We start from the raw sequence: 19,850 nt of genomic DNA, 5'->3' as shown, positions 1-19,850 counted from the left end.
CTGCACAGGCCACAGCAAAGGAGAGTAACAAGCCATCACTGCGCTCCCAGCACCACTGGGCTTCTCTCATTAACCTGAAACTATCAAAATCAATTCCCATCCTTTACATACTGACAGTATTCTCACTTATTACCAAAACTATAACTTTCCAGAAAGCTTTAAACCATCTTTACGTTCTGTATTTAAACCAAACATCTCTTCTGGGTAAAGATTTAAAAGTTATTAATTACTGTTACTGCGTGAGCAAGATAGGCTACCATGGTCATCTGACTCAGTTGCCTGGCCCAAATATTAAGTAGACGGTTTGGCTATAAACATGAGTCTGTGGCTTCCATATAGCAAAACACTTAAATGCATAAATTATATTTTAAGATTGTAAAACTACCCCTCCTACACGTCTATTTAAAGTCCCGATTTGGATCATTTCTTATTCACTGCCAGATGATGCCCCTGGTACTAAAGGGAGGACAGGAAAAAGGGGAAAAATAAAGAATTGGGGGTTGGGGGGATGACAGGAACAACGGTGAGGTAGGGGAGATAAGAGGAAGAAGCACAAAAACACACTTTGTTTGAAATGCTATAATGGTATCTAACATTACATTGCAATTTAAATGTATCTATGTATGTATGTGTGTGTGTATGCGTGTATGTCTAACATTTTCTTAGCCTTTCCTCACTCTTTTCCACATTCTTAACATTATCGTTATTTTTTTCTCTCTCAAATTCTGAATACCTTTTCTAAGCATTATCATCATAAAAGCTGGATAATAAAAGCTAAACACATTGCATCTATAAGCCTAAGTGTAAAGCACTTCTTTTTTTAATTAGTATTCTTGCATTTATATATATATTCTTTTTTAATTAGTATTCTTGCATTTATATATATATATATGCTTTTTAAAATTAGTATTCTTGCATATGTATATATATAATTTTGCATGAGTGTGTGTGTGTGTGTGTGTGTGCGCGCGCGCACGCACGCGCGTGCACTCTTGTAGAGGTCAGAGGACAATGTGGGAATCACCTCTTTTTTTCTACCATGTGGCTTCCTAGGACTGAACGAGGCTTATCAGGGTTGGCAGCAAGTGCTTTCACCTGCTCAGCCACCTTGCCAGCCTTGCAGAAAGCACTTCTACTGTTTTCCATTACTCCTAGGACAGTGCCATGTCCGTTAGGCTGGCTGCATCCCTGCACTACAACAATGCATCCCATGCTCCTTTCAGTTCACATGGTTCGTAATTTCTTTTCCCTTCCTCCTAGGTTAGAAGCCAATGAAAACAGAGATTGCCTCCTATTTGCCACAATTTCCTTAGGATCTGTCCAGTGCTTTGTGCACAATCTATTTTTTAATAAGATTTATTTATTATTTATACAGTACTCTGCCCACATGTGTGCCTGCATGCCAAAAGAGGACACCAGATCTCATTGTAAATGTTTGTAAGGCACCAAATGGTTGCTGGGAATTGAACTCAGGACCTTTAGAAAAACAGACAGTGTTCTTAACCTCTGAGCCATCTCTCCAGCCCTCTATTTTTTTTTTTTTTTTAATAAATTACATTAGCTCTTTTGTAGGGTAGCTACAAAGATAACCCATGGAAAGATTGAGAATATAAAATAAAGGGAATACAAGGTCATCATGGAAGGAGATTCCTGAGTAAGTTGAAGTCTGGTCTGAAGAGTTTTAAATGATATTATATTCAAAGATGGCTTCTTTATGTGAGACAAAGAGCAACAAATGTATTTAATATCCATTTAGCTGGAGGCTGGAGAGATGGCTCAGCAGTTAAGCACACTGTCTGCTCTTCCAGACCTCCTGAGTTAAATTCCCAGCAATCACATGGTGGCTCACAACCATCTATAATGTGATCTGATGCCCTCTTCTGGCATGCAGGTGTATATGCAGATAGAGCATTCATATACACAAAATAAATAAATCTTTTTTTTTTAATTATATATTTAGTTTGAGCAGGACCCCGGGGCCCAGATCTGCCCATCATAATGTTCTTCTTTTAGGTTTCTAGGACCCTCTGTATCCTTTTATTTTGCTATTCTCCCATGCATCTCTCATTTAGAGTCCCAATAGGATGCCCTCCCCTCTGTCCCAGTTTCCTGGTAAGTGAAGGCTTTCGTGGGACATGGCCCTTGGGCTAGTATGCAGATATAAGTGAGTATATACCATTTGAGTCTTTCTGCTTCTGGGTTAACTCACTCATTATGATCATTTCTAGCTCAATCCATTTATCCACAAATTTCGGGAATTCCTTATTTTTAATAGCTGAGTAGTATTCCATAGTGTATATGTATCACAGTTTCTTTATCCATTCTTGTATTGAGGGACACTCAGGTTGTTTCCATGTTCTGGCTATTATGAATAAGGCTGCTATGAACATGGTTGAGCAAATTTTCTTGTTGTATGTTGGAGCATCTTCTGGGTATATTCCAAAGAGTGGAATATGTGGGTCTTGAGGAAGCCCTATTCCCAGTTTTCTGAGATAGCTCCAGATAGATTTCCAAAGTGGCTGTACTGGTTTGCATCTGGTGCCCCATATTTACCATATTTGACCACGTCCCCCGGAGGGGTTGACCTGGTGGCCCTCAGAGGAAGGGTAGTAGGCTACAAAGAAGAGACTTGATACCCTATGAGCATATACAGGGGGAGGAAGTCCCCCTCAGTCACAGTCATGGGGGGGTAGTAAGGGGGAAATGGGAGGGAGGGAGGAATGGGAGGATAAAAGGAATGGGATAACCACTGAGATGTAATATGAATAAATTAATAAAATATAAAAGAAAAAATTATATATTTAGCTGAGTCAGTTTACTGTATGTCTGCTGATAGCTGGAAAGTACCCTGATCTATACTAAGTCAATACGAAGTGATCATAACCAGAAATCTGTGGCTTATCCCAAGTACATTCCCTAATTTATATAAACACTGTTTTAATCAATAAAATATAAGGAAAGAAATTTATGTTTTGTCTTAGATCAGAAAAATCTGAGACATTATTATGCAATGCACACAACTGAACAAGTGAACAAATTTTCATTTTCCTCTCCAACTATGACTAAAGTGATAGAAAGTGAATTTAAAGATGTAAAATACAATAAGGAAAAGAAGACAGAGGGAAAGTGTGTTGGCATAATGTTATTGTGCCCTGTGGGAAGATTATCCTTGTACTATTTAAATGTTGATTTCTCTGCTCTCGTTTCTGGTTGCAATCCAGACATGGCACTGCAATGCTTATTCTAAGAATCTCCTGTCTCAAGTTTGTATCAATACTGCTCCCCATTTATTCCCTGATTTATTGATGAAACTGATCAGCCAATAACTGAGCAGTAGAGAGATAAGGCTGGACTTTCAAGGGAAGAGTAAAGGGGTGCCAGCCAAGAGGAGTGGTCCAGAAGAGGATGCGAAACAGTGGGAGCAGAGAAAACCATAAAATGTAAGAATCCCAGGGAGTTTTGCTGGGAGGCAACTTGATTAGCTTAGAGGATAAATTTAGACTGGTACTGCTGAGTTATTGTGCATAGAAAAGTGATGAGTAAAACTAAAGTCTCTGTCTCAGTTACTTGGGGCTAGCTGAGCTAGATAAAAACTGCCCACCTTAAATTTCTTGCTTTATAAATGACTTTCAAGGTGTGTACAGTAGAAATTGAAGTCTTAACAAATAACTTGGTGAACTGGATGCTAAAACATAACTACCTGCAGAAAGGCATCCCAGGGTATTTAAACTACTATATACTTTATATACTATAAACTATACACTTTACTATATACTTTCAAAAGTTGGATGTTAAAGATTGTGATAAAAGCAAGGAGGAAGCATCACACTTCCATGACTACTGAAGCATTAGCTACAGAAGCCAAAATGAAGAAGTAACTTCAATTCACTGACAGATCAAGAAACAGTGGTACATACATAAAATAAAATAATTCAGTCTTTAAAAGAAAGCCAACTATATCACAATATGACAATATTAGTCAATGTGACCAACCCAGAGACGGAAAGATTAAAATGGTGTGATCACATCTTTATACAGAACCAAAAACAGTGAAACCCACATTCCAATGACTCCAAAAGGGGACAGAAGAACTGGGAACTGTCTACTGTGGAACAACAGCTGATGAGATTGTCTCCTTGAAATTATAAAATTGCTTTTATGATACTTGCACTAAAAGTGATGTGAATATTAACTAGTTTGTGATTATTTTAATGTACTCATATGATTTCTGGCTATCAGCAACACCGCAAGGCTGAAAACCAAATGCCAAGTGTTCCTTATAAACTCTTTCCAGACTACAGAGACAGAAGTACACCTCACTCAACACATGCAAGAGAGAAGTGATCTGTTCTGAAAAGGAATAGAGCTATAAAGAGTGTTACACAAGCCTGTGACCTCAGGACAGCAGAGGGAATATTCTAAAAACAAAGGAATTAAAGTCTACACCAGAGAAGAAGGTAACCACATCACCCCGTCATGGCCAAGAATGCGGTATCCCAGTTCCAACTCTCTCAGGAGATCAGAGAATCTTTCCCCAGAGAAACTGGCTCCTCAACAGATTTGCAGGTATTTGTGAATGACAAGTTTTCAAAGAAAAGGAGGAAATGGAAAAGAAATCACCTAGCCTTTGTCTACATGTAGAGTCCAATAAAGGAACTTAAATAAACATTTCTGTAAAATTTCTGTTAGGAAAGAAACACAAATAGAAAAATGAGGACAAAGCAGAGAAAAAGCATTGAGAAAAATATCGCCTCCTGAAAAGCAGAGTATTATCTGAACAATACCATGAGGATGAGATTATGATGAAAAGGTCAGAGAATCTGAAAGGCTCTTGGGTATTTCAGCTTAAGTTAGGTCATCGAAAGTCAATCCAAAGGCTCACAGAATACTCTCCAGGACATGTCCTCAGGAAATTTCCAACCAATGAGGAAAATGAAAGAGAAGATAGAAAAGTAAGGAGAAATAGAGAGGAAAAGGTCAGATAGCAAGAACCTAGAACTAAAAACAGTAATATTCTCCCTATCAATATGAAAAGTCTGTACTTTTCTGAAAGGAACAACTGGAAACCTGAAATTCAATATGTAAAGAAATTATTATGCAAACTTGATGTTAGATTAAAAGCCACCTACAAAATAAATTTTACATCCTGACTCTTCCGAGAAGGACTAAGTCGACAGCTAAGAAGCTTGCAGGAGATGCAAATCTGCAGTGTAAAAGGCTCTTCAGCATGGAGGTAAAGGAGGGCCCAAGATGACAGCTATGGAGCAGAGAGCTAAAATGGAAGACTTTAGACACATCTGACTCTATACCGAAATTTTATATACCTAAAACACCACGTAAGGAACTAATAATGTGTACATAGGAAATTAAGGAAATCCAAAGCAGATGGACAAATATTTACAAATATTACAGTTCCAATAAAATGCTGAGAGTTGTGCAGGAAAATGTACCATATCCCATGGCTCAGCCATGAACATGACTGTTCTAGTCATATAAAGCAATGTGAACACGAAGAAGCATGGTGAGTCCACTGGGCATGAGGAAAGGCGGTGTGAGTGCAGATGCTCAAGTCAATTCTTACACAGTAGTAAGATCCAGAGCTGACCTGTCAAAAAGAAGTAGGAAAAGAAGGGGCCTGAACATAGAAAACTGCTGTCAGGTAAGTGCCTGGAAGAGCTGAAAGCATTTGAGGGACACTAGCTGGTAATCAGGTGGCTGAGGATGCCCCAAGCCTGATCTGACATTTAGCGTGGACGCATACAAATTGCTTCAATACAATAGATAAACACTTAAAGAGAAAAGGCCAGTCACACTTCTTAAGCTCTTCGATTCCATGGCAGCATTCATGGACTTCCTTACCAAGACTCTAGACAGTATCTGAAATGAAGGACCTAAAATACCACTCTTTTTTCCTATGTGTTGACTAGAAAAACAGACAACAAACCTCTTTTGGGGGGGAGGGGTTTGGGTTTTTTGTTTGTTTGTTGTGCCTTGTTTTGCTTTGTTTCAAGACAGGGTTTCTCTGTGTAGACCAGGCTGTCCTTGAACTTAGAGAACCACCTGTTTCTGCCTCCTGAGTACTAGGATTAAAGGTGTGTGCCACTATGATGGGCCAAGGAGATCCTCTGTTAACCTTCCTGATAGGGTGAGTCACTATGAAATTAATTCTTTAAAAATCAACGGTGAGTTGCAGTTAGTAGTAGTAGTAAAACAACTTCTACAGATTTGTTCACATCGAATTACTGGATTTTGTCCAATGGTCTAGCTCATCATGGGTACCAGAATTAATTTACTCCAAGTAAAATTTTTGAAGTCAGAAAATTTTTATAAATCATAGTAAGAATTGTTCTTGAATCTAGAAGCCATAAAACCAGGTTAAACACTTGCACTTTGCTACTACGTACGGTGAGAAGATTGCTCAGATGTATTTGCTCACAAAGGTGCCCGTGCAGCTACAACTGGGTGCATGTTTTGTTGAAATCACAAAAGACATTATACATCCCTGCCATACGCTGGACTTCATAACTACGGCTCTGTTTTAGCTTTTTGATCAATGTGCACTTGACTAAAACTATGTAATTATAAACAGTCCTCCAATCTATGAGATCATGGGCTAGATGTACACATTAGTGTCCTATGACCAGAGGCCAGCTACTTACCAGGAACGTGTTTCCACAGTGGCCACACACTACCCTTGTCCCTTCTGGCTGGATGGGCAATGCAGGTTGAGCCGGTTGCTCTTCAGAGATGAGCATTACAGGGCCAAGGTTAATTATGCGCCGACTGTGGAAAGAAAAGGTGAACAGATTCATTAACCCACAAGCAGGCTGAGGGCAAACTCAGAACATACGGCCAGAAACAGACCACAGTAAGGTGAATTAACTGAGTCAAGTATTAAACCCTGGGCCCCAAATCACAGAAAGCACCAATAATCTTTCAAAATAAATGCAAAACACATATTTTTTTCAAACATAAGCCATGTTATGACATGCATTCTAATCAATGTCCTTAGGAACCATCTAGCTGCCATTTCTAATATAACTTCAAATCAGGAAAGTTGTTTGGTTGGGGGTTTTGTTGTTGTTGTTGTTGTTTTGTTTTGTTTTGTTTTGTTTTTGAGACAGGGTTTCTCTGTGTAGCCCTGGCTGTCCTGCACTCACTGTGTAGAGCAGGCTGGCCTTGAACTCACAGAGATCTGCCCGCCTTTGCTTCCCAAGTGCTGGGATTACAGGCGTGCGCCACCATGCTCAGCTATTTTTTTCTTAAACTACAATTTGAATTTGGCAGAAGACTGAATGCATACAATATTTTGCACATGGTAAAAGAAATAACAAGTGCTGAGCTGAAACCAAACTTCTCCTAAAAGCCTAGCATCTCTTGATAATTATTCACTTGGAAATAGGAAGAAAGTAAGTGGGGCCCATGTTTCCTTTCTATTCTCCAGTCAGATGATGGTCAAAAGGCCAGAGACGTTGCAGGAGAAAGAAAACAGTGAAGATGTGTTTATATACTCGCATGTGAAGACATGCGTAATAAAATCTGGCATAGACAGGCAAATAATCTCAGACATTATTACATATATTATACAGATATTCATGTAGCATGCAAGGGGATACACACTCCTGGGTTAAAATTATTCATATCAAAGGTAAACTAACTGGTTATTTTTAATAAGGTCAGCAAGCCACTGATTTATTAAATACCCACATAAGAGAAAGATAATATCCATAGTCCATTCAAAAATATTATATCATACAAATAATTCTGACTGTCAAGTTCTAAGCCTATCATCTCTTTAACAACAATAACAAGAAAACTCTATGCTCTGTAATAACTGAGGACAAAGACTGTCTGGAACAAAGCCTAGCGTACAATGAGCCTTAATTGAACACTTGTTGAATGAACAAATGAATGAATGAATGAATCTTTGTCTCTTACCAGTTGGGTCTCGGACATCCTATTCGCCGAGATGTGTCCTTACAAATGAGGAGACAATTACAAGGGCATCTAACATATTTCTTCCCTGTTGGGGGGGTTTTGATTGGCTAGATAATGGAAGAAAATGCAAACACAGGAAATCAACCAAAATACAAATTGTCATAAATTGTTGTGTTTAAGGAGGAAATAATTACTTGAAAATGGAAGGCCCCACAGTGCTACCGAAGTACAGTCTAAGAACGAGTTCACTGCACATGGTTCCAAATAGCAAAGATGTTAAGCCCTCGGGAATTCAGACTCTGGGGATTTGTTGTAAAGACTATATTTCAAAATGAGTTTGCCCTGGCCTTTGGGTAGGAATGGTTAGAGCACGCTGGTTGTTTTCTCCTTAAAGTTCACAAGCTAAGATCAAACCCTGTTCATGTAAATAGAAACATACACAGGACTGTTGTACCTGGCCCAAGCTCAACAGAAGCCACAGCACAGGGAAGAGGGCCCATTGGATTATCTTCTTAAAGTACTCAATAGAAGTGATTGATTTTATATCAATATCTAACTGGAAAAACTTGCAGTTGCTCCAAATACTATTATATTTTTTTAATTTATAGTAAACTTAAAGTGACAATAAACAGCATACAAGAAAACACTCCTTGCAATATTAGAACTTAAGCTTGGTTACCCAAATAGTCACAATGAAAAGAACAGATGCTTTCTGTGGCACTCCTACCAAAACACACGATCTGAACCCAAGCATGAAGCAGCAGACAGCTCAACCTGAGAGACAGTCTACAAAATATTTTGCCTGTACTGAGCAAAACATACAAGTAATAGAAAGACAAAAGAGAGCAAAGTTCAGATGAGAAATATTAAAGTGATTTGGCAACCAAATGCAGTATATGATTCTGGCTTGACTTCTGAAGTAGAAGTTTTTCCTTCTTAAAGACACTGGTGAGACAGTTTGGGAAATATGAATTAGGTCATAAGGTTAGGCAGCTGGGGCTGCAGAGATGATGGCTCAGTGGTTAGGAGCACTGAGTACTCTTCCAGGGCAGCAGGGTGGGGGGTGGATTTAATTCCCAGGCTCCCAACCATCTGCAACTCCAGTCCTAGAGGAGTTTCGCCCTCCTATGGCCTCCATTGGCACTGTACATATAATGGTGCACAGACATCCATGCAGACAAAACTCTCATATTACTTAAAAAAGGAAAGACAGAAAAGAAAGAGAAAGAGAATAAGAAAAAGAAAGGTAAGTAAAATTGGAAAAAATTTAAAAGGTAAATAAAATTGCCAATTTTATCATAAAAATAAGTAAATTTTTAAATTTTTATTTTAAAAATAAATTTGTAGATAAAATTGTAACAAAATGATTACATAGAGTATGTTGACATTAATTTTCTGTATTTTATAAATTTATAATAGTAAAGTTTATTTAGAAAGAAAAGTTTATATAGCAGGATGATGGATATCGAGGAATGTTTCATATTAGTCCAAATTGCAGTTTTTCTTTTTCTTTTTTTTTTGCTTGTTTGTTTGTATGTTTGTAGTTTTTCAATTATTTGGTGATGTAAAAAAAGGGGGGGGGGGGACTGGAGAGATGGCTCAGTGGTTAAGAGCACCGCCTGCTCTTCCCAAGGTCCTGAGTTCAATTCCCAGCAACCACATGGTAGCTCACAACCATTTGTAACATGATCTGGTGCCCTCTTCTGGCCTGCAGGTGTACATGCAGGCAGAACACTGTATACATAATAATAAATAAATCTATTTTTAAAAAGGGGGGGGGGGCAGAGAAAGATATTTATGCCAAGCCTGATGATCTAAGAGCAGAGAACAGAATCCCAAGTCCTCTGACTTTCACATGTGCATGCTGTGGTATGATATACTGACTACATACATGCACACACAAACATACATATGTAATAAATGTAAATTTAAAAAAAAGGAAGTCTGGGGGCTGGAGAGCACTATCTGCTCTTCCAAAGAACCCAAATTCAATCCCCAGCACCCACATAACAGCCAACAACTATCTGTAACTCCATCTTCTGACAGCCTTATAAAAATGCACGTGAAATTTAAAAAACAAAACACAAAACAGTTAAAAAGTCTGTGTTCAGTAGAAAACATACACAGAATGCTGAATTTCTATCTTTTTCGGGACTAACAAAGCAATATGCACTATGAGATTCCCTGAAGAAGTTGGGCATCTGCAGCAAGCTATAGCTCTCAGCCACTGGACATGCAGAGGGAATAACCCACACTACATGGTGGCAGTAGGGCTGGTAACCCGGAATGTATTCTATGCTCAGGGTACTAAAGGCATCCCACCACCTTCTGAGTATATTGTTACATAAGACCATGGAAATCAAGACCTGTCCATACACACTATTATTTTTGTAATCCTTATCCTTAAAAAAAAAAAAAAGATTTTCAAATATTTAAGTGGTAACTGTCATAAAAATGCATAAATGTTAGTAAAAAATTCTATAATTATTAAATTATGTTGTAGGTAATGAAATCTAAATGTTTACAATTCAGAAACATCAAGAATATATACACATAGAAGTAAAAGTACCAAGAAAAACAGACTTTGGGCTTATATATGGGTAAGATTTTTTTCACACATATTTTATTGCTAGACATCAGTTCCTTCACATAACATAATGCAACTAAGTTAGATTCTGAGCACTGGTCCACCGAGCCTCCCTAGTCATGTCCTGTTTGGTCTACATGAGAGAAAGGGAAGAGAAACACCCTTGAGCATGTTTTGTTGTTGTTGTTTTGTTTTGTTTTGTTTTCAGACTTGTGTGTTTTTATTTTGTGTTGATGGCTGTTTTGCCTGCAAGTATGTGTGTGCCCCACATGTGTGCACAGTGCCTGTGGCCAGAAGAGGGCAACCGGTCCTCTGGAACTGGAGTTAAAACAGTGTTGTGAGCTGCCAAACGGGTGCGGGGAACTGAACCCAGGTCCTCTGCAAGAGCAACAAGTGCTCTTCACCTTTGAGCCTCCTCTCCAGCCCACATGCATGCTCCAAAATTATTATTTGGTAAAACAAAGTTGCCTAGCTAGGTGGGGTGGCGCATGACTTTAATCCTAGCACGTGGAAGAGGCAGGTGGCTCTCTGCGAGTTCCAGGCCACCCTGGTCTACATAGTGAGTTCTGGAACAGCCACAACTAGACAGTGAGATCCCGTCTCAAATAATAACAACAAGAACAATAATAGAAGTTGCTTTGCCAATAACTGTGCTGGGTGTTTTATTCCTGTCTCTCACAGCAACCCTACGATGTTGGTATTATTTTAGCATGAAAAAAAAAAATCACAGTTTGAGATATAAAGCCCGAAGATATAGTTACTGAACAGAAAAAACAACTGGGTCTCACCCTCCAGTGTGTCAGCCTTGGAATCTCTGGCTAACAATCAGCTATAGGCCATTTAATCTGGCAGACATACCAGGTCCCTATCAGAGCAGCTACCACAGAGAAAAGACTCTGAGGCCCGATTTCAGGTGGTTGGGAAAGGATCACAGCAGTAGACAGAGACGGTGGGTGTAGAGAATCTCGCTGCTGGACCTGAGCCTATTTCATTCATTATCTCCGGCATTTCTAACCTAGAATTCTCTGAGGCCACTCCCAGGTGCCTCACAGCTCTTCAGTTAGAAGCTTAAGATCAAATTAGATGTGAGACATTATCAAGTTGCATGCCAAGGAACGCCTCACGACTTTCTTTCACCTTTCCTCCTCTGTAACTTTAGAACTGGGAAACAAGGCAATCTGATTACATGCTATTAGCTAGTCTAGTGTCTGCACAATTGTTTACATATCTTTACTCCATGGGGGAAAATAATCTTAAAAAGGCAGGCATGGCTGCACACACCAGTGACTCCAGCCACGTAGTGTACAGCAGAGCCAGTCAGCGGTAGAGGAAATGCTAGACGGTCAGACTAGCTGAGCGGGTGAGCTTCTGCTTTGGTGAGAGATATTTCTTAAAGGGACAAGGCCAAGAGTGAGAGAGAAAGACATGCTAAACCTTCCTCTGGCCTCCACATGCACACATGTGTACACACCACACGCGTACACACCACACGCGTAAACACACACACATACACACACACACACACACACACACACACACACAGTCTCAAAGAAAAAAAGGTATATGAATAGATATAGCAGAATGAGAGAAGATATTATTAAATCCAAGGAAAGATTCAATGCTGTCTTTTAAAATGAGTACTTCTGTCTGACCACTTTCATTTGCTTGCCAAACCTACAAAGAGCACAATAAAGGATGATCACTATCCACTGATCACCTTGTGCATGAGGTAGCTTTGAGGTTATGATTGTTTATTGTGACAAACTTCTCTAAACAATAGGCTAACCCTTGCAGGAAAAAAAATTGCAATGAAATACACTGTTTAATGTATTGTTTAAAGTTGTTTTACAACTTTCAAACGTATGAAGCCCGGTGTCTATGATTTGTGGTTCTTTGATACAATGATCACTTTACATTTTTCCAAACTGGAAGGCAATACAAATACCAAAAATTCAATTTATATTTAATTACAGATTTCAAAACAGACTGAAGAAAAGTTAAAGTCTAATTATGCAAAGTAGGAATGGAGATCAACTAAACAATACATCCCTTACCAGGTATAATTTGAAACCATGAGCTTGTTATTCTTCCCAAAGAACAGCTTTTTAAAAGTGTCCTTGAAAAAAAAAAATGTGTTTCGACTATTTAAAAATTACACTGCATTAATATCTAGCAAGTGCAATAAAGTATTAAGCTATTTGCAAACAAGCAGTTTGGCAAGAAGATAATAGTAAATTCATAATCAAAGAAAAAGAATACTGATATGATATGGTTAGTAACAGTTTTCTACATAATAAAGATAAAGACCACATTTGCAGTAATGCCCAGTAGATTTGCACTGAAATAAAAATGGACAGATACTGAAGAGAAATATAAATGCCCACAATATGTAAAGAACCAAAAAGACATTGTACTTAAATTAACAAAGAAAAATTGTAATGTTGTTATCCCAAACATGCAGAGGCATCCTCATATGATAAAAGAAAGATAGGCAGAAGAAAAACTGGGAAAGGTCATATTTGTACACATCCCACACTGACACTAAGGAACTCCCTTTAAAAATAAGACACCAGCTAACAATCTATGCTTTTTAACGGAATTGCCACTTACCGTAGCTTCATTGCAAACTGTGCACTTAACCACATGCTGGTGAAGTTTACCATCCAGGTTGATCAGAGATTGGCACACGCGACAGTTGATCACAGGAACACCACTGGCTCCTGGACTAGCGATGGCTGTATACGGAGGCGGGAGTTCAGCTGGAAGGATTTTACACTGAGTTAGCATCTCCAGGAAATTACTATGACTAGTTTGAGCTCAGAAGCATTGTATATACCACTAAATCATTTCCTCCATATTTAAGATTTAACACTAGCTGACTTGTCCTGGTTGCAGGAGCAAGCCTGCATGTGACTGTGTTGTCAGACAGAATGATTCTGACCTCTGATAAAATCCAAATTTGATGGCTTAGGTCTCCTGTAGTGGGGAAACCTCCTTTACTCAAAATATCCACCCCATTCCTTTGCATTCAGCTGTATAGGTGGTAGTAGCAGTTTGTGCCCAACTAAAAATTGTATACCAGTGAGTGCACCTGTAATTCCAGCACTTGGTCAACTGAGACAGGAGGGTTGCAAAAACAAGGCCAACCTGCACTACCACACATAAGAAGGGTCAAAGGGCTCGAGGTCCCCAGTCTTTCACAAGCCACATGGAGACTGATCACAGTTACCTATGGCATTTAGAACTTGACACCCAACACTCTATCTAAAGCCAGGGAAACAGCATTGTACAATGTATTCCATGAGATAGAAAGAAGCGCACCTATCTATCCACATGTAGATGCATACACTGGGCTCCCAAGAAAAGACCAAGTAATTGCCTACTAACTGTTACACTGTTATAAAAAGAATCCCCAATCCCTCTAAGAGCCAAGATCCCCTCTGCAATCTCCTCTATAAGAATTTGCCTTTCGCCGGGCAGTGGTGGCCCACACCTTTAATCCCAGCAATCGAGAGGCAGAGGCAGGTGGATTGCTGTGAGTTCGAGGCCAGCCTAGTCCACAAAGTGAGTCCAGGGCAGCCAAGGATACACAGAGAAACCTTGTCAAAAAAAAAAAAAAAAAAAAAAAAGAGCTTGCCTTTCTTGAAATGTATTTCAATCAATTTTCTCTGTCTGTTTGGACCCTTGGTAAATTCGTTTTTACCCACTCATGTCACCAGCTCTACAAACATTGTTTCACCTGGCAACAGAGACTCTCTGTCAAAGAATAATAAATAAATAAAATCTCTCATTACTAGAAAGTAAAAATGGTCAATTAAAAGTGAAGTATTATAATCACTTACACATAGCATAAGTTGAATACTGTGTGTTTTCTACACATACTGGACCAGTAAATTGACTGTGATCAGGATGAAATAAGGATCTTGAGAAAGTTAAGGAAAGACACAAATTAGCCCAGGAAAATGGCCTAGAACAGGGTGGGACAAAGATGGGGATTATGCAAATTTCAGACACAAACAAAATAAAGACTTTAAAATTTTCTAGCTTCAAATTTTACTTACCATCAAGAACTTTAAAGATGGCTGAGGCAGGCGGATCTCTGTGAATTCAAGGCCAGCCTGGTCTACAAAAGAAATCCTATCTCAAAAAAAAAAAAAAAAAAAACAACAACAACAACAACAACAACCACAAAAAAAAAAAAGACAAGAACTTTAAAAGAAGACAGAGGGGTTTATGAGTAAAATAAAGTGATGTCTGTGAGAAGATAATCCAGGAACAACCAAATACACACACACACACACACACACACACACACACACACACATGGAAACGGATGAAACACAGTGGTAAAGCACAGCTGGTCCATGCAATGATTAGGAAGAACACCGTGTTTCACATACTCTTTAGCCTTGATCTTCCGCTGAAGCCTTGCAGGGAAGATGCTATTCTCAAGACAGACTTGTGGGCCCCTCCCTTCAGCTATCAGACTGTCAACTGCCTTCACCCTCTTCTTCCCCATCGTGTGATTGGGGTTATATCAAAGGAATAGACAAAGAACTCTGCCAAGCCAAAAAACACTGGCATTCTGGGTATAGACAGGGTTCTTCCCCACGCCCCACCTCCCAGACTTGGCTGTCCTGGACTCATTTTGTAGATAAGGCTGGCCTCAAACTCCCTGCGAGCTACCTGCCTCTACCTCCTGGAATTAAAGGCATGCGAGCTAGCCTAGATTCAAAGACCCTAGATTCTTTTCCCCTTCAAATTGAAGCATCTTTAAGACTGCATTTTCTTTAGCCAAGGAGTAAATAAAAAGCTGACATCGTAACAGAAAACATAGAGAGCCTGGGGTCCAGGTGCCTTCCTCTGGGAACTGATTAGCCCACCTCATGGCTTCTCATAAACTGCAAGATGGTCACCAGTGAGATGAGAGGGAAATACAACAGCTCTCCCTATCCATGGCCAAACTGCAAACACATCCCTTTCCTTTCACCAACTTTTGTTTTGCAATTTCTTTTCAAATACATGGGAAAGAAGGTGGCAGGTTTATAAATCTAAGTGCCAACAAAAGAAAAACTTCTGAAAATTCTCATAATCTGAAGATGTGCACAAACACACATAACTATTTGTTGTTGTCATTTTGTTTTGGGAGAGAGAGTCTAGATTTGATTGAGTGGGTAAAGAGTTATGCCTAGTTTCCAAATCACCTGATATGCTGATATGCCAGAAGTAAGTCTCATGGGGCTGCACCCCTACACAAAGACTGGCAGGCAACTGAGAGCTGCTGAGAACATGAAAAATAGTCCTCCCGCCCCAGGAATGAGGCCCTAATTGGTTATCCTATTCCAAGTGGTCAGCCCTGTAATCATATACATAACAACAATACTAACAGACTTAACAGTTATATGTGTGTGTGTACATATGTATGTATATGTGTGTATATAGGCATTTATGCACATATGTAACAACAAAGAAAAAGATGCAATGAATTTGAGAGGCTTGAGGGATGGGAGGGTGCACATGAAAGGGGTTGAAGAGAGAAAAGAGGGGATGATACTTTAATTTAAAACAATTAATATATATTTATTTTTATACAGAAAAATATCAGTTGGAGAAAGGGTCCTGATATACTACTCTAGAACAGGGGCTCCATAGGGAATGCTTGGCCAGGGCCTGTGTGTTTTCCGTTTGCTCCTTTGTATGATTGTTGAGCCCAATGCTCACTATTTAGCCCAAGCTGGCCTTGAACTCTCGATGCTCTTTCCTTAGCAGTTCTAAGTTCTGGGATAACACTGCCCTCACATTTCGTTCTAACTACATACTATTTTTTTTTTTAACAGTGCTGGAGATCAAAGCCTTGCACAAGCTGGGCCAGCACTCAATCTCTGAGCTACATCTCTCTCCTCTAGGATTAAAGCCCTTGTTGCTGACAAGAATTATCTGACAATGTCTACAAAGAGCCACACAACACACAGCTGACCCACTGTCAGAGAAAGCAGACCTGCACTCAGACAACAACCACAGCTCATCAGGACACGAGCAGCTTGTGAAATTTAGGTTCAAACCCATGTGATATTGTTTCAAGTGTCAGAAAATAATACAAAAGGCATATTTAGAATCCATATATGATCTTTTTATTATATAGCCTTATTGCACTGATTTGATTTGTTTTTTGTTTTTTTTTTTTTTTTTTTTTTCAGATAATTAGCAAGCAGTGTACAGTCAAATGATTCGTAAACTGGATTCCTACAGCACCCATGGTTCTAAGCCAGACGCCATTTTGAAATGCTACTACTGCTGACATTTCTGGGACACTTGTCCCAGAGCATTGCACTAAGCACAACAAAGAACTAGCATGGCTTAAATTATAAAAATAGTTTGAAATCCTTGAATGAATGTTAAGGTTAGTCTAGAGTGACACATCATGCTTGGAGACAAAAGCAGGCTAAACCAATGGTGAGTGAGGAACACATTTGAGGCCTTGCATTTTATGGGTTGCTTTATCAGGTCTCAAGAAAGGAGACATTCATCTGAGGAAAAGAATACACAGATCACTAGAAATTCAAGACGCATTGCTTTGTTTGAAAAAGTGGTAAATGAACAGTTGTAAAGCAGATTTCCTCTCTTGCCCTTGATTTATAAAGTGGCAGGAAGTAGTTGTTCCATAAACTCAGGCAGGAAAGAAACTTTTAACAATTAAACACACACACACACAAACACACACACACACCAAGCAAGTATAGTACTGATGAAGAGACAAGGTTATCACTACAAGACTAAAGGACACCCTAACAGACAAACGTCTTCCCCTCCCTCCCCAAATTTCAATAGCGGTTAGGGATATGTCTTAGTAGGTAAAGAACTTACCACACAAGCATGGAGTTTTGAGTTCTAATCCCCAGAACACACATAAAACCAGGGATGGCAGTACTGCCCTGATGGGAGGTGGAGATGAAAGACTCCCCAAGTTTCAAGGGTCTCAGCTACCCTAGTATACAAGGCAAAGGGACATCATCTCAAATCAGGTGGAGGGTGAGAACCTATATGTAACACCCTGGCAAAGGGACATCATCTCAAATCAGGTGGAGGGTGAGAACCTATATGTAACACCCTCTGACTTCCATCTGCACACATGACAATCATGCACAGTCACACTCACATTCTCTAATACACACACACACACACACACACACACACACAAACATTTTTCAAATTGTGATAGAAGGAGGGAAGGAAAGAAGGAAGAAAGGGGGAAAGCAAGCAAGCAAAGGAGGGGTGGGCTGGAAAGGTGGCTCAACAGTAGAGAACATTTGCTCTTTTTTCAGGAGACCCACAGTTCCCAGCACCCAGGCTAGGCAATTCATAACCACTTGTGATTTCATCTCCAACAAAACTGATGCCCTCTACTCTCCCTCTTCTGGCCTCCTTGGGCACCTGTATACAAGTGGCGTTCACTCACACAGATGCATAGATGTAACACTCACACAGATGCATAGATGTAAATAAAGATAACAAAATAGAGCAGTCTTTATTAGTATTTTGTCTTTTCTTTGTGTATGGGTGGTCTGTCTGCATATATGCCTAGTCACCATGTGCATGCCTGGTACCTGAGGAGGCCAGGAGGGGCATCAAATCCCCTGGGACTGGAGTTACAGACAGTGGTGAACAGTCATGTGGGTGCTGGAAATTGAACCCCAAGTCCTCTGGAAGAGCAGCCAGTGCTCTACCCACCAAGTCAACTTTCCAATAAACTGTGTCCTTTTTTGTTTTGGTTTTGAAGAAGTGTCAGTATTGTAACAATCACTTGAAATGCAAAACACAAAATCCTATGAGTTTATCATCAAAGGTTTGCACTAATTTTTAATCTGTCAAACAAGAAAAGTCCCTAATGAGGAGTGGAGGGCCAACCAGTGACGGTAAGTTTAAAATAGACTAGACGGCCAGCTCCATGTAGCTCAAGGCATGTCTGGCTTGTTAATAACTCAGTCCCCAGCACTGGCATAATGCCCACTGTTTGCCTGACATTTACTACATAGTTACTGACTGGTTAAGTGAGTTCACGAAGCACTCAAGTTTATTGGATATATAATGTCTCTTAGAAAAATAAGACTAAATAAACACATCATTACCTCAAAGGAGAGCTGGGGTCCTTACAAAAAATGCCTCTACATTAGAGAGGAAAAGTGGAAAGAAAAAAACTCTCTTCCTTGAGGAAGAAGATAAATGGTCTTTCTAAACCTCAGAGATGAGAAAGCCAGGGGACATCAGCTTGACCCAACACACGAATAGAATAAAATCAATAGGATGGCAGAAAGTGTCGCCTAATTGTCCCTCTAAGCAGCACTTCTAGGCTGCACACTAGAATTTTCTGCACATCACTGTAGCCCTAAGGCAATTTAAAGACACTTCCTTTACTTTTGGCATCTCTCACTCAGAATTCACCAGCGAAGGAATCTTCACCTACAGCTCTACCTCCTCTCACAAGAGACCTGCAATTCTGAAAATGGAGTCAGTTACTCCAACAATAATTAGGATTTAGATTTTCTCACTTCCCCAGGCGTGATTAATCCCAGCACCCAGGGAAGCTGTGAGTTTGAGGCCAGCCTTGTCTACAAAGTCCAGGACAGCCAAAGTTACACGGAGAAACCCTGTCTTGAAAAAAGAAAAAAACAAAAAAGACCAAAAAATTTTCTTGCTTCATCTCTTTTTCACTTTTAAAATAGTCAAGAGATCACCAGAGTTGTACTTTAGTGAAATGTCTGGATTTAAAAAGCTACTTTGATCTCAAAATTGCAGCTCACTATTAAGTCAAAAATTTCATTTTTAAGAGTCTTGGTAGACATTTAAGCAATGAACATTTTCTCGGTGGGGTTATATTAAATAAAAGATCTTTTTTTGTATATTCGCAGTCCTTAATTCTAAACAAGTCTGCCAAATCTACAGGACTTTGCCATGTCAGAAATGAGATCCATCTACGAAGTCTAATGCTTTCACTGAACCTAAAGGCAACGCCTGGAGACACCGCCTGATGAAAGGCTCTGTGAATCCTGAGGCAGACTTTATGTTAGAGGACTCTGTGAAGACAAGGGAGGTGATGGAAACAGGCAAGAACCTAATAATGAAGGCTTCTGAAAAATCCGAGTTGGGGTCCACTGACTAAAGGCAAAAATGAAAGAGTCAGAGGATGTTAAAAATGTGAACAGTATAAAGAAATGACTCATGGTAATAAAAACTTCCTAGAAAATCAGAGACTCCTAAAAGAGCCCGAATGAAAGTAGTGGGTTCAAAGGATACAAAGAAACAGCGCTGCGGCTGGAACCCTCAGAAG

At 39.5% G+C, this 19,850-nt stretch overlaps 1 protein-coding gene across 2 annotated transcripts in view; it reads right to left on the bottom strand.

Annotated features, from left to right (window-relative positions):
• Pip4p2 (phosphatidylinositol-4,5-bisphosphate 4-phosphatase 2) overlaps window positions 1-19,850 on the bottom strand; it is a 57,610-nt gene that overhangs the window by 17,181 nt on the left and 20,579 nt on the right. Inside the window, exons 2-4 of one of the 2 annotated variants that reach the window (XM_051160539.1) lie at window positions 13,136-13,284; window positions 7,939-7,976; window positions 6,660-6,783 (exon numbers count right to left, since the gene is read on the bottom strand). In XM_051160539.1, coding sequence (XP_051016496.1) covers window positions 6,660-6,783; window positions 7,939-7,976; window positions 13,136-13,284 — 311 coding nt within the window. Of the gene's footprint in view, window positions 1-6,659; window positions 6,784-7,938; window positions 8,046-13,135; window positions 13,285-19,850 lie in introns of both variants that reach the window. The other variant, XM_051160531.1, reaches the window with a different exon arrangement.

The sequence above is a fragment of the Acomys russatus genome, chromosome 2, assembly GCF_903995435.1.
Source record: "Acomys russatus chromosome 2, mAcoRus1.1, whole genome shotgun sequence".
Taxonomy (NCBI): Eukaryota; Metazoa; Chordata; class Mammalia; order Rodentia; family Muridae; genus Acomys; species Acomys russatus.
This window is presented reverse-complemented; position numbering and strand designations above follow the sequence as displayed.